The sequence below is a fragment of the Amphiura filiformis genome, chromosome 15 (genome assembly GCF_039555335.1).
Source record: "Amphiura filiformis chromosome 15, Afil_fr2py, whole genome shotgun sequence".
NCBI lineage: Eukaryota > Metazoa > Echinodermata > Ophiuroidea > Amphilepidida > Amphiuridae > Amphiura > Amphiura filiformis.
The window spans coordinates 28,503,349-28,516,824 of record NC_092642.1 but is presented as its reverse complement, the minus strand read 5'-3'; the positions used below and the strand labels follow the sequence as shown (position 1 = coordinate 28,516,824).

Below are 13,476 nucleotides of genomic sequence, written 5' to 3'. Positions count from 1 at the left end.
TTTAAACCCCCGATAAGGCGCCGTAACCCCAGATAAGGGACGTACACCTCAGATAAACCAGTCCCAACCCCAAATAAGGCGCCTTAACCATAAATAAGGAACATAAACCTAATATAAGATAAGTAAACCCCAGACGGCGCCTTATCTGGGGTTTAGACTGCCATATCTGAGTTTACGTCTCTTATCTGGGGTTAAGGCCCCTTATCTTGGGTTTAGATGCCTTATCTGAGGTTTACGACCTTTATCTGGGGTTAACAACCCTTATCTAGAGTTAAGGCACCTTATGTGGGGTTTAGATGCCTTTTCTGGGGTTTATGTTCCTTATTTAGGGTTAAGGCGCCTTATTTGGGGTTTAGACTGCTTTATCTGGGGTCTACGTTGCTTATCTGGGGTTACGGCGCATCATCTGGGGTTTATATGCCTTATCTGGGTTTAGACTGCGATATGCTAAGGTTAAGGCATCTTAGCCACAGGTAAGGAACGTAAACCCAGGATAAGGCCGTCTAAACCACAGATAAGGCGCCTTATCCCTAGATAAGGGATGTAAACCCAAGATAAGGCAGTGTAAACCCCATATAAGGGACATGAACCCCAGATAAGGCGGAAATGACACATTTATGCTTCTGCTTTCATTCAAAAATCACATTTACGCTCTACCAAATGGGGCCATCTTGGATTTCTGGGCAAAAATTATTTTGTAACGTCAAATTAATGTCAGATTCGGATTTCTTGGGGTCGACTTACCGGAAAAAGTGTCTTTGTACACGATTTTAGGTAATCTGGTTCAAAACTTTTTTTTTTCAAGATGGCGCCGGCGGCCACCATCTTGGATTTCTGGGTAAATATGAGTTCGTAATGTCAAAGTAATGTCAAATTTGAAATCATTGTGGTCGACTTATCCAAAAAAGTGTCTTTGTACACGATTTAAGGTCCTCTTGTTCAAAACTAAGTTTTTCAAGATGGTGCCGGCCACCATCTTGGATTTATGGGTGAAAATGATGCCGTAATGTCAAACTAATGTCAGAATCGCAATCCTTATAGTCGACATATCCGAAAAAAGTGTCTTTGTGCATGATTATAGGTGCTCTGGTTCAAAACTTAAATTTTCAAAATGGTGGTGGCCGCCATTTTGGATTTTGGCCTCTAGCGAAAAATGCCGGGATTTTCGCGAGGGACATGGTGGCTATTTTTTTTTCTAAATGGTCCATAGAAGTCGAATCAATCGTCAAACCTTACTAGCCAGAGAGTGGTCACCAAAGTGAACTTTTTCCCCTAACTACAGCTACCATTGCTATCATAGCGATTTATCGTTTCACCTCAGCTCGTCCGAGTCAAGCTCAACACACTCGACCTAAGGTAACCACAGTATGTAATCGGTTTGTGTCCGGAATGTATTGGTTAGCAGTGTACTTCGGTTATACGCATTTATAAATGCGCTTTTATAAATGCGATCGAAACCACCTCCGCGTTGCCATAACAGCTTGAGACAGTAAGTCTCCAAGTGACCTTCTACATTGCGGGCGGACTTCATGTACATTTGAATGCAAATGCTATTTTGTTCAACTTTGTGATTATATTGTAAACGTTACCGTTGTTGAATATTTTTTCCGTCGTTAAATACTTTCAAAATGTTCTTTTTGATAACATATTACATTTGCTGTGCTTCTGTGATTCCCCAATACTTGTACTTGCGTACTGTATAGTGTTTGCATATGCGGTGGTCGCCTGTTGAACATATGATTTTAACATAATTTACCCTAACACTGCCGAGGTGGATTGGTGGTGGGTGCGTTATGTTATATGCCAACCTAGTCTCTGTAATATTCAGTCTATACCGCACTGAACCTACATTTGATTTTCAGTCTATATCGCACTGAATATACGGAATCTGTTAGTGCAATATTATTACTGTTGTTCAATGTTACTTGACTTACTTGCGTGTTTACGCCATAAACAGCGTCAAATCGGCAGACCGCGGCAACACTTGAAAACCATAGTCATCAATACAGACTATTGGTCTAATTTTCCTATTCCATGTTACCACTAAACCATAGGACCTCAGTAGCTCCTGCACGCGAGGTATACTAGTGTCCGCGGCTTTAAGGGCCGTGTTATGCGTCGAACAAACTGCGCGCGCGCTGGCCGCCGTATTTAAATTGCTCGCTACCATATTTGCACAGTTTGTGATACGCACTTTTGTTATTGGCTGTCCTGTTTTATCCTGTTCGATTTTTGGAAAGGAAAAAATTACAAAATTGTGTATTATTTGTAAAGTGAAGAAATCAAAGTGACGGTTATGACTGAGGTAATGTGTCACGTCGGGTATTGTGAAACATTTTGCTTTGGAACCTCGCGATATTCCTCGGTTCCAAAGGCAAAATGTTTAGATATATAGTTATTAACCTCTATTCAATAACCTCCTAGGTTAAATACCACTAATTATGTATTACACGGGTTTCAATGGGAAAATGGCTAATTTCGGGTGGAATTTTCTCATATTCAGAACTCTCACAGATAAATGCCACTAATATCAGGTGAAACTATATGATTTAGATGCCAAATGATCAAAAACTCAACATAGGTTGACCTGAGACTTTTCTTGTTTTAACGCACTGAACCGTAAACACCTTAAAATGGCAGTGCGCCCTCGAAGCTAAAAGTTACAATATGGTAGGGCGAATATGTACTAAAAACCGAAGCCGTGCGTATGAATTTTGGTACTATTACAACAAAAATGTCATATAATGAGGGAAAATATACCATTTTGAAGCATCAAACCCTAAAAAGTACCTTTTCGGCTATATAACTTGATCAATTTCAGCGATTTTAATGCAGTCTTTTCAGATGCCATGCAAACAAATAGTTACTCGTCGTATTTCCATGTATCGCCCAGGCCTATTAGTAGGTATATCACCCCAAAAATAAGCGCAGCAGAAACATGTTATTTGACGCTTTTAATTGAATCATCGTTATGAATGCTTCAAAAAACAAAAAACAGAATTGAAATCGGATAATGCAAAGTGATGTAACGTCAACTTGAAGATACCCGGAAATCGGGTGAAAACCTGCCACAAATTGCTATAAATGGCAAAATGGTAATTTTTGGGATTTGTAATGCTTATTCGGACACTTACTTGAAAAGGTAGCATTGATTTAAGTATCACAGATTAATTGCATATCTTTCCGGACTTCGTTAAAGAAAACAAGATTAAAAAATCTCTCCTCGAATAAATGTAATAAATCCACCAAATAAACAATTTTAGCCATTTTGACCAATCTGCAGACAAATAAAAGCTTAAAAAACGACTAAGTCCAGCTAATTAATATGCAAAAATAATGCCAACAGAGAACCGTACATGATATGAGGATGCGGTTTTTTGCACACATAAGTACCCAAAGTTCTTTCATTTGGTAACAAAAATACACAAAAGTCATTAATTATGCAAATTAGCTAATTACATCTAATTATATATTTATGCCATTCTTATGTTAATTAGGCATATGTAATTTTTACTTTTTTCAATGTTTTATTTATGTTTTATTCATACAGCATGATTTTGTCAAATATGAACCTGCTGTGATGTTGAATAAAGAAACTGCAGTTAATTGCCTAAGTGCACCGAGTTTTCAATTGGTATAGGGAAGTGTTTCACTCATTGTCCAAGGAAAAAAAATACATGATAACAAACACTGGTATTTCAGACCGGTGGTACTAGGTCCTCTATTTCGAGAGACCTATATTTATTGATTTATGGACGATCTAAAAAAATTCATAAACAGGTCTTAACTCTTAAACTAGGCACTGTTTAATTTCGGCGGAGTTGATAGTGATTTAGGAAATGTTTCACCTACCATATATTAAAAAGACAAATTATTGTGATCAATGAAACATAACGAGGAAATCGTTTTTTGACATGTATGTTTTCAAAAATTGGCCAACTTTGATCCGCGCACTTTTTGATTCACTGTTATGTATGCGTGCACAGTATGACAGAATTATTGTGCAGCCACTGTGACATACCTACTATTAGTGGTATGTGCGTATATCATTTAACGAGCAATTTGATTGGACGCACGTAAGGTGTAATACGCGGAGGTTAAGAATATTCATGCTTTGCTCTGTAAAAAAAAATTGGGTTCAATATATCAGAGTTGGTAACGGTTTATAGAGAATATAATTTGACCTCTGGTTTAATATTTTGATGTAATTTGGCAGTCCACACTCACATCCAAGCAGGCCACCAAGCTTGAGAATATACAGGAAAGAGATCGGACCAATATGTTGCTTCCTCCAAGTAGAGGCCAGGTTTATGGTAGACTGTTTCCTTAGCCTTTTTAGAACGTACTATTTAGAAGGTGTCCCGAAAATTTGTGCCAAAAATGCTCCCCCCCCCCTTTGACCTGCCAAAAATACTTGCACCCACCTTTCGGCTGACCAAAAAATTCTTGCCCCAATTAAATTTTACCCTCCCACCAGGGCTTATAATTAATGCACAGCCCCTTTTATGTTATATGTTATATACAAGGCTTGGTGTTAATTTTCGTGTTTTTACTTATGTATACAATGCAATTTGGCGTCCGAGCCGCAATGTAAACAATTTTCATCATATTGTACTCCAATGCCAAATACATGTTAAAGTTGACATTTCATGTTACGACATCTTTGTTAATTTCAACAGAGAAGTAGATGCAAATTCTCGTCCGATGACCCGGAAGTAGTTATCATTGGAGCGGGTATAACAGGTGCGTCTTTGGCAGCAGTATTGGGTAAAAATGGACGGAGAGTTGTGGTGATAGAGCGGGATATGTCTCCTCCAAATACTTTCAGAGGAGAGGCACTTCAACCTGGTGGATTGAAGGCCTTACAAGATATGGGCCTCAATGGTACGATTAACATTAGTCCACAATAACTATGATTAGGTTTTTAAATAGACCTTTAATTAAATAAATAAATAAATGTTGGCATTTTTATAAAGCGACTTGCACGATTTTTTTTTAATTCGCGATATCATGCACATTTTATGGCAAATAATTATAAATTGATATTTTGATATTTAACAGTCCTCGAAGTAAACTTTATCAATCTAATGATATTTACTTCAAGTGCATGTAGCTGGGAAAATTGAAAATTTTGAAGATTTCGAAGATATGGATTTTTCACTCAAAACACCAAAAAAATTAGGTCTGGGGGAATGTATATCTTCAATATATCGTCGGCTTTTCATCCCAGATACATACACTTTAAGTGTATATCATTAGATTTATAAATTATATATCAACAATTTTAAAAATATCACATTTTGATATTCGTATTCAGAATACAATTCGATACGTCTGATGTGCTCTCAGGTCCTTCAAAAAATACGTCAAACGGGTAAAAACGTCGCTACCTTGAATGATCAAATTAAATTACCCAGTGCACATCACAATGCTCATACCTTTGAGCGGCGTTCAATGAACAATATTGATAAAAGCTTCCCATCTGGTTAGTGAGCATGGTGAGATGCAAATAAGGTAATAATGGCCATGCCCAAGTGCATAATACGATGGCACCGCTGCTCGAACTCGCAAATCCTTCGATTGCAAGGCAGAGCCCGTACCGCTGTACCGCCGATCCGTTCTTTTTTTCCAACGGCATAAACATAAAGTTCAATTTAAATATGTTTTGTAATGATTTGTTGGATGTTAAACCAATGAGCTCTGATTCCAATGATCTTTGCGTTTACAGAGGTAATTAAGGACTTTGAAGGAATGCCATATGCTGGTATAATTGCATTTGACTACGAAACTGGTTTGAAAACTAAGATGACTTACTCCAAAGATCAAGGTGGCATGTCGACTCATCATGGTAACTTCTTGCAGCCTCTGCGAAAACACGCAAAATCTGAACCTACGTAAGTTTGCCCATAGATTGTGTAGAGCGATTTGACTTCGCTTATTAGCTACAGTTTTCTAAACCATTATTATTATTATTATATTTTATTATTATTATTATTATTATTATTATTATTATTATTATTATTATTATTATTATTACTATTATTATTATTATTATTATTATTATTATTATTATTATTATTATTATTATTATTATTATTATTATTATTATTATTATTGTTGTTGTTGTTGTGTTGTAGTTGTGGTTGTTGTTATTCTCAGGTGTATAAATCTCTTCCACGTGAAAAACCACTTAACCTTGAGATTAGGCTTTTTTAGCATCCACCTCTTGCACTCAAACCATGTTTCGCAACTGCTTTCGTTATTTAGGGTAGAGCTAATCGAAGGAGTCGTGACAGAACTAGTTAAAGAAAACGGATGCGTTACCGGGGTGAAATATCGGGAAAAGGATTCGCAAGATGTTAAGGTATACGACTTGATTCAGAATTTTATATTTCCTGTAGAATCAATAAATCTATAAATGTTTTACTGAATGTCCTTTTTTTTCTACATCTTTCTTTTAAAAAAATGTATATTGGAAATGACAAGAGCATGCCGCAATTATTTCGAAGACATCCGTCCACGCAGAATCAGTACACATTTGAAAGATGTAGTTTCTAAATTGAATATATCGTGTGCTGTGCAAGTTAAGGAAATATAATATTTGCAATATTTTTGCTGGATAGATGGATATCAGTGGCGAGCGCAAAGGTCAGTCATTCGGCGGGAAATGGACCCAGTCGGCGGAAATGTACCTCACTAAAATGACCCAGGCCAGAATTACCTGCTTTGGAGCTCACACAAGATCAATCACGCAAACACACGGGGATTTGCCATTTGGTCTAATACCATTTGGTCTAATATCCATTTCGTCTACATCCATTTCGTCTAAACCCATTAGGTCTATATCCACTACGTCCAATAATCATTTGGTCCTTTAACCATTTGGCCCGATAACCATTTGGTCAGACAACCATTTAGTCTAATAACCAATAAGTCTAAAACCATTTAGTCTATCAACCATTTAGTCTAATACTCATTTGGTCTATAACCAATAGGTCTAATAACCATTTGGTCTAATAACCATTTTGTCTACACACCAGTTAGTCTTACAAGCATTTAGTTTATTAATAAATAGACGAAATGGTATTAGACTAACTGGTTATTAGACCATACGAGTATTAGACCTAACGGTTATTAGACCAAATGGTTATTAGACCAAATGGTTATTAATGAAATATTAGACCAAATGGTTATTAGACTATATGATTAGTAGACATACAGGTTATTAGACCATGATATTAGACTAAATGGACATTAGACTATATGATTAGCCTTTCTGGTAATTGACCAATTGAATATAGACTAAATGAGAATTATACGAAATGGTATTAGACCAAATGGCAATAGACCAAACACACCCATCCTGTTTAATATGATTATAGAGCAACTTATGTGTGTTTAATAATTAGTGCAGTATGGCTGTCAATCAAATCATGATACAAGATCATACAATAGTTAAACTTAAAATTAGTATAAAGATTTCCTTTTGCTCAGTTTCGTTATCTAAGCCTGGAGATCTTGATTGGCTGACGTTCTGATATCATTCCTGTGATGCTTTCAGTTCTTAATCCAAGATCCAGCAATGTCCAAGATCCTGTCTACCCAGAGGAACCCCTGGTCTACCATAGTCAAAGTCCAAGACCTGATAACTATGTTTTCACCGTCCTAGCTGCTATGCTAGTACTTTCCAAATGGTCTTCTATGGTGACCGTAAGCTCCTCTGTCGGCGATCACTTGAGCAAGCTATCTGCTCCACACCTATTCAGTCTAAACGCAGGACAACCGATTCTTTTGTTCTGCTTAGTCGCGCTAAAAGTCGATCGATACATGTTAAAATCAGCACAATTCCGAGATACACCTTTTTGCTATGAAATTTATTTTCTCGGTCAAATATAAAGCAAAATTGTTTTTTTCTTCAGTAATGTCAAATAAACACATAGTGCTTGGATGAACATTTTTTGTTAAATCCTGGTGTTAAAATTAAGCATCAAATTGTGTCTTTTAGTGTGATATTTTTGATTTTTATAGGTCTTTAGTTCGCCCGTGAGCTTTTTACAGAATTCATTTTTAGCGTCTCAAACTAATATAGTTTGCTAAAGAAAGATATTTCCCACCTCTGTAAAGCACATCGTGTGGGTCTATATATTATAGTTTTGTCAGAATTTCCGTTTTTATTTTACCCTTTTTCCCTTCATGCTCCGAAAATGTCAAAATCAGTACTTTATCTCGAGAGCAACCAGCAGAAATAATCGATATTTCAATTGTTGTCAACCAGGTCCCTTTTCCATTGAAAACCAGGATTGCCTGACCAGCGATTTGGTAGCCCAAATCCCCAATTCTGGTAAATGAGGTGAATTTTGGAAATTTGCTCCCGTGATAGCCTGCAATTTCAATTTATAGGGCTATGGATTCCATGATTATGAAAACCATTTTGTCTGTTTGTTTGTTTGTTTGTTTATTTACCTAGGATGAGGTCCATGGGAAAATCCACTGTCCAAACCTAGAAAAATTCGCGTGTTATTAGAGGGGATTTTAATTTTCTGTCCCTCCTATCTCCAGGTGAATTTTGAATGACCCCCCCCCATTTTCATTACACCCTTCAGACTTGCGTTCGGGTTTGTGTAGGCCTATTTGTCATAATTTAGCTCTATAGGACCTACTTTATAAATGTATAGCTATTATAGCTATACATTTATAAAGTAGGTCCTATAGAGCTAAATTATGACAAATAGGCCTACACAAACCCGAACCCCACAATAGCCGTGCTATATAAATATTATAAGGTACCGGTATGTAATATTATGTAGGCCTATGGGGGTGGGGTGGGTACTCAACACATTTTAACCATGACTTACAATGCAAGGCTCATTGTTGTCATAAATGATTTTTCCTTTAGGTCATTATAATAGGTTGTTATAAACTTCCATGTTTAACCTTGTATTGTTTTGGCTGCTTCATTATGACTTTCGGTGGGTTTAAGCAATTTCAAACAAACACAAACAAAAGGCACTATACCCAGTCACCTTCATGACAATTGAAACACCAGGTAATTTCTTTGCTATATTGAAGTTCTGGCAACACTCTATCCAGGCCGGGCACCCAGAGATATCGATCCACAATGCTAGTATTAGCCGAAGATTTCACGCGTGGATTTGAAAATATTTCAGCTGGTAGTCAAAAATTATGGAATCAAAACGGAAATTCTGACAAAACTATGATATATCGCTCACGGTGATGTGCGTTAGAAAGTTGGGAAAATCCTTCTTTAGCGAACTATATTACTTTGAAAAGCTAAAAGGTTGATCCAAAAAAGGCTCGCGGGCAGAGTTGAAGCCTATCAAAATCGAAAATCTTACACTAAATGACTGAATTTCACGACTAAGTTTAACACTAAGATTTGAAAAAAATACAGTATCAAGCATTACAGTTTTTCCTGACATTTACTGAAAAAATGAAAATTATTGCTTTTCATTTGGCCGAGAAAAACATTTTACACTGAAAAGGTGTAACTCAAAATTTTGTTCATTTGAATACCAAATTCGATCGTTTGTATTGCCTTATTAAATGACTGAGTGAGCCTTGCAGAACAATAACAATCGGTTGTCCAGCGTCCTAACTGTATTGTATTTGTTCATAGAGAATGGAGAACTGAAACTCCGTCGGTATTAGGGCGTACTTCATTGAACTAACCTGCGTGCAATTGAATACTTTCATAATATGCACTAATGGTCGAGGCGATTGTATTGAAAAACCTAATAAATTAGTCATACTGTTACGTAATCAGTCGATATTGCAGACACTCTTCATTCGCAAAACACCAACATTTGTGATATTTTTGCGTTGGAAAAGAAACCACGTAAATAGAGTGCCCTCTCAAGGATATGTACTCTGTGGTTATTATTATCGTTATTATTATTATGCTCTTTGATAAATTGTGGAGCAGTTAGGCAAACCATTTTGTGCAACATATCCCTGGACAAATCACATCAGCCTTTACTTTCCTTATGTTTCTAATACACTAACCAATTCAATTTGTTTGTATTATTTATTCATAGTTAATACGAGCACCGCTGACAGTTATTAGCGACGGAACTTACTCTAAGTTCAGAAAGGTATCCCCAAATATAAAGGATTCAGAAAAAGAGTCTTATTACATCGGCATCGAACTTAGAAACGTTCATCGTCCTGACCAATCGTATCCCGAGGTAGGCATCGGGAGTCCTCTGGTACAGACGGTAATTTACAGGCTAGACGACGTAACAACACGGTTGCTCATCATATTTCAGAATAAACCACCTGAAAATATTGGACAATTTCTGGAGACTGAAGTCACACCAAATCTTCCAGGTATTAATTACTATTCCACGCACATCCTCTGCAGAGTACATCATCCCATGTTATTGTTTTCCGTAGACAATACGGAAAGTCTTGCATGCTTGTAAACATTTGCATGTCCTATAGGCGGTCCATCCCAGAGAAAAACTACCACTTTTTCTATTTTATTTTACCTTCAAATTATATACAGATATCCGTTAGCATATGCGCACAACGAAAATACATAATTCACTAAACTGATTCACCATTTGACCCAAAATGACCCAACTCTAAAATGACCACCTTCGAAAATATAATGAAATGACACAATGAGTCCAATGAGTTGAAGAAGTATAGAGGTGGGTCATTTTGGGTCACATGGTGAATCCGTTTAGTGAATTATATATTTTTTTTGTGCGCATATACTAACGGATATCTGTATATAATTTGAAGGTAAAATGAAACAGATCCGTAACATTCTAAGAAGGTCGGCACTCGGTGGACGGCAAGTTCCAGCTCACCGAGGATCCGAGGATCACGTATCTGTTATAATCACGCGATAACTTTTTTTGTTCACGGAGTGAACATTTCCCCCACTTGAACCCACATCTCATATGCACAGTTTATTCCTTACATACACGGTGTCTTGAATATCTATTGTAGCCCATCAACCCTGTGATTAAGAGGCTAGGAAATAATTCCTAATGTCTCATACCCAGGTTTGCATCCCTTTATCTAATCCTGCCCCACATGACAAGGACTTTTTAGCACATCTTACCTTGTATTGAGACAATGGGTGCCAGGACTATTTTTTGCCTTTTTTCTAAGCATGTTTACTATTGGATTGAGCCATCACATGATTATAATAGGCTTTACTGATTGTGATTGGTGGATAAGTTCAATGCTATTGTTTATTTTGTGGTACGGCTGTGCATATTACTGCATATATGAAAAATACACTGCATATTTTGATACAGGCGATTCACTCAATTACTTCCAACTGACGAAATTTAGATCCTGTTATCTACCCACTAATGTGTGCTCATCTTAATTGGGACCTTTTATAATTATTGGGCCAAGGTTATCATCTGCATGGTATAATTGAATTTCAATAGGCCTATGATTGTGTATTGATTTGAAAGTTTGTATTTCAATTAGTCGTTTCTTGCTGGAGAGTTATATAAGCCAGAGTTAGGATGTAGGTATCATTTATCAAATCACTAATTTATTGTAAGATCAGTGCAGAGTAGGTTTGATATGAAAATGGAAAGTTGGAACAAATTACTATACACCTGATCCGTGAACTGTGTCTTTTTGAATGACTCTTCTTGTTTATAATCATTTTCAGGATATCTTCAAACCCCAACACGAGAAGCCTTAAACCGCCAATCTAATGAATCTTACTACAAGTGTATTCAAGGAAAACGTACTCCACCTTCATATGACCATCTTCCGGGTGTGCTACTCCTGGTTGATGCCTTGGAGACAAGGGATCCTATCACGGCTAAGGGTATGTCGGTTACGTACAATGAAGTCAAATTTTGGCAACGAGCTTTGAGTGATATACCTGATTTAAGTAAGGCTTTTAGTAAAAGGTTTTTAAACCAATCTAGTCGAATTTGACTACATTCTAAGCAAAAATAAGTTCTCACAATAAAGTTTTTGTGTACAATTCTACTGTGAGATCGTGTGAGACTTTATTTTCCTAGGAATCTAGTCAAATTTGATTAGACTATTTTACCATGTTTATTCGATGTGGTTATTTTTTTTGGGGGGAGGGGGTTGATTCCAGCAAACTCGTTTTTGGTTCTCCGTTGCTATTTTCTGTTATTATCCTCGGGGATCTCCAGGCAAAAACTACCTGACTTTTAACAGTGACGAAATTTTGTGAAAAATTTTACGAAAAACAAACCAGAAGGAATTGGACATATTTTTCCGCAAAATATGAAAATTGTCACTTTATCGAAATTAAGGGCTAAAATAAACCAAAATGGCAAAACAGCCCCGTTTCCACTAATACCCCCGGTTATAATTAAATCAAACGATATACATGCATATATATTGAATCATTTTATGACACCACGCGTGCCCGTCTTATGAACAATCAACACAGAAAATTTACAATTATGTAAGTTACTCAAGATGAAGTGATACTCGTGAATAAAAAGTACCAGTTGCGTTAACATGGTTAACTTAAGATAACGTTTAATGCAAGCTACTTTGTCATCAGGTCAGGTATAAGAGTGTAAGGTAAACAAAGAAATCTATCTCTCTGTGTCCTTTGTGTTCATTAAATGTTCAACGCCATGAGTGCCTTTTTGAGGTGGATAACTTTGAGTTAAATTATTTATTTTTGTTTACTATAACAACGCGCACTGGTCAGTGTAAACTGGAGCTCCTTTAGGGCATTGGCCGATCAGAGAAACTTATTTATGGTACGTAATTAGTAGTACGTAACAGAGAGCTTGCGATTTCCAAACGGCGTGATCGTACGCCAGTGCATCTATTCAAAATCACCCTCTGGTCACTGAATTTTGAATAGATGCACAGGCGTATGATCACGGCGTTTGGAAATCACCAGCGCTCTATTGTCTGTTTTAACCGTTAATCTAATTACCTTCTACAGGTGACGATGAAGCGTTCTTGAAGCAAAAGGAGCTGTTTATCAAACAAAGAAAATCGCACTCGTGGACTGTGAACATGACAGCGCACATAAACATAACACTGGCGATGGAACGTCAAAGTATGCCGTATTATTTGATAGGGTTAGATTTCGGTCATGTACGTGCCACTTCCTTGACGGCAATTTGACGCTAATTAATATAGCACATTACTCTTATTATTCCTGGTATGTGGCTACACGGCGTATCTATGTGACAAATAATTATTGTCAAGCTTAAATGACATTAAATTACCGTCATGCATAGACCTACATTACGCATCGCGTACATGGTCAAAAATCTAATCCCGTCATTTTTAAAAACTAGTGCACCTGCAGCTGTGAGAGCCCTGATGCTGTGAGAGCACTGGCATGATAGCGATACTGTTTGACCACAGATGACCTTTGACCTCGGTGTAATCTTTTTCATGCTCCCCTCATACGACGGATTCCACCTATCAAGTTTAAGCCCAATAGGGCAAAGTTTAAATTTAGCCCCTACA

The 13,476-nt window shown here is 37.0% G+C and overlaps 1 protein-coding gene across 1 annotated transcript; it reads left to right on the top strand.

The window, feature by feature from the left end:
- The first annotated feature begins 2,296 nt into the window (after positions 1-2,296).
- On the top strand, positions 2,297-13,125 carry LOC140170842 (squalene monooxygenase-like). Its single transcript, XM_072194056.1, has 7 exons — positions 2,297-2,305; positions 4,680-4,884; positions 5,729-5,848; positions 7,562-7,710; positions 10,056-10,347; positions 11,663-11,824; positions 12,941-13,125. Exons 1-7 carry the CDS (start codon positions 2,297-2,299, stop codon positions 13,123-13,125), a joined length of 1,122 nt encoding a protein of 373 aa, XP_072050157.1.
- Positions 13,126-13,476: the final 351 nt, after the last annotated feature.

Bases quoted from the DNA above. Each gene is read 5' to 3' on its own strand.
- LOC140170842 (XM_072194056.1), top strand. The intron at 5,849-7,561 runs GTAACTTCTTGC...TGATGCTTTCAG, and splicing joins TGGCATGTCGACTCATCATG to TTCTTAATCCAAGATCCAGC. The intron at 11,825-12,940 runs GTATGTCGGTTA...TACCTTCTACAG, and splicing joins GGATCCTATCACGGCTAAGG to GTGACGATGAAGCGTTCTTG.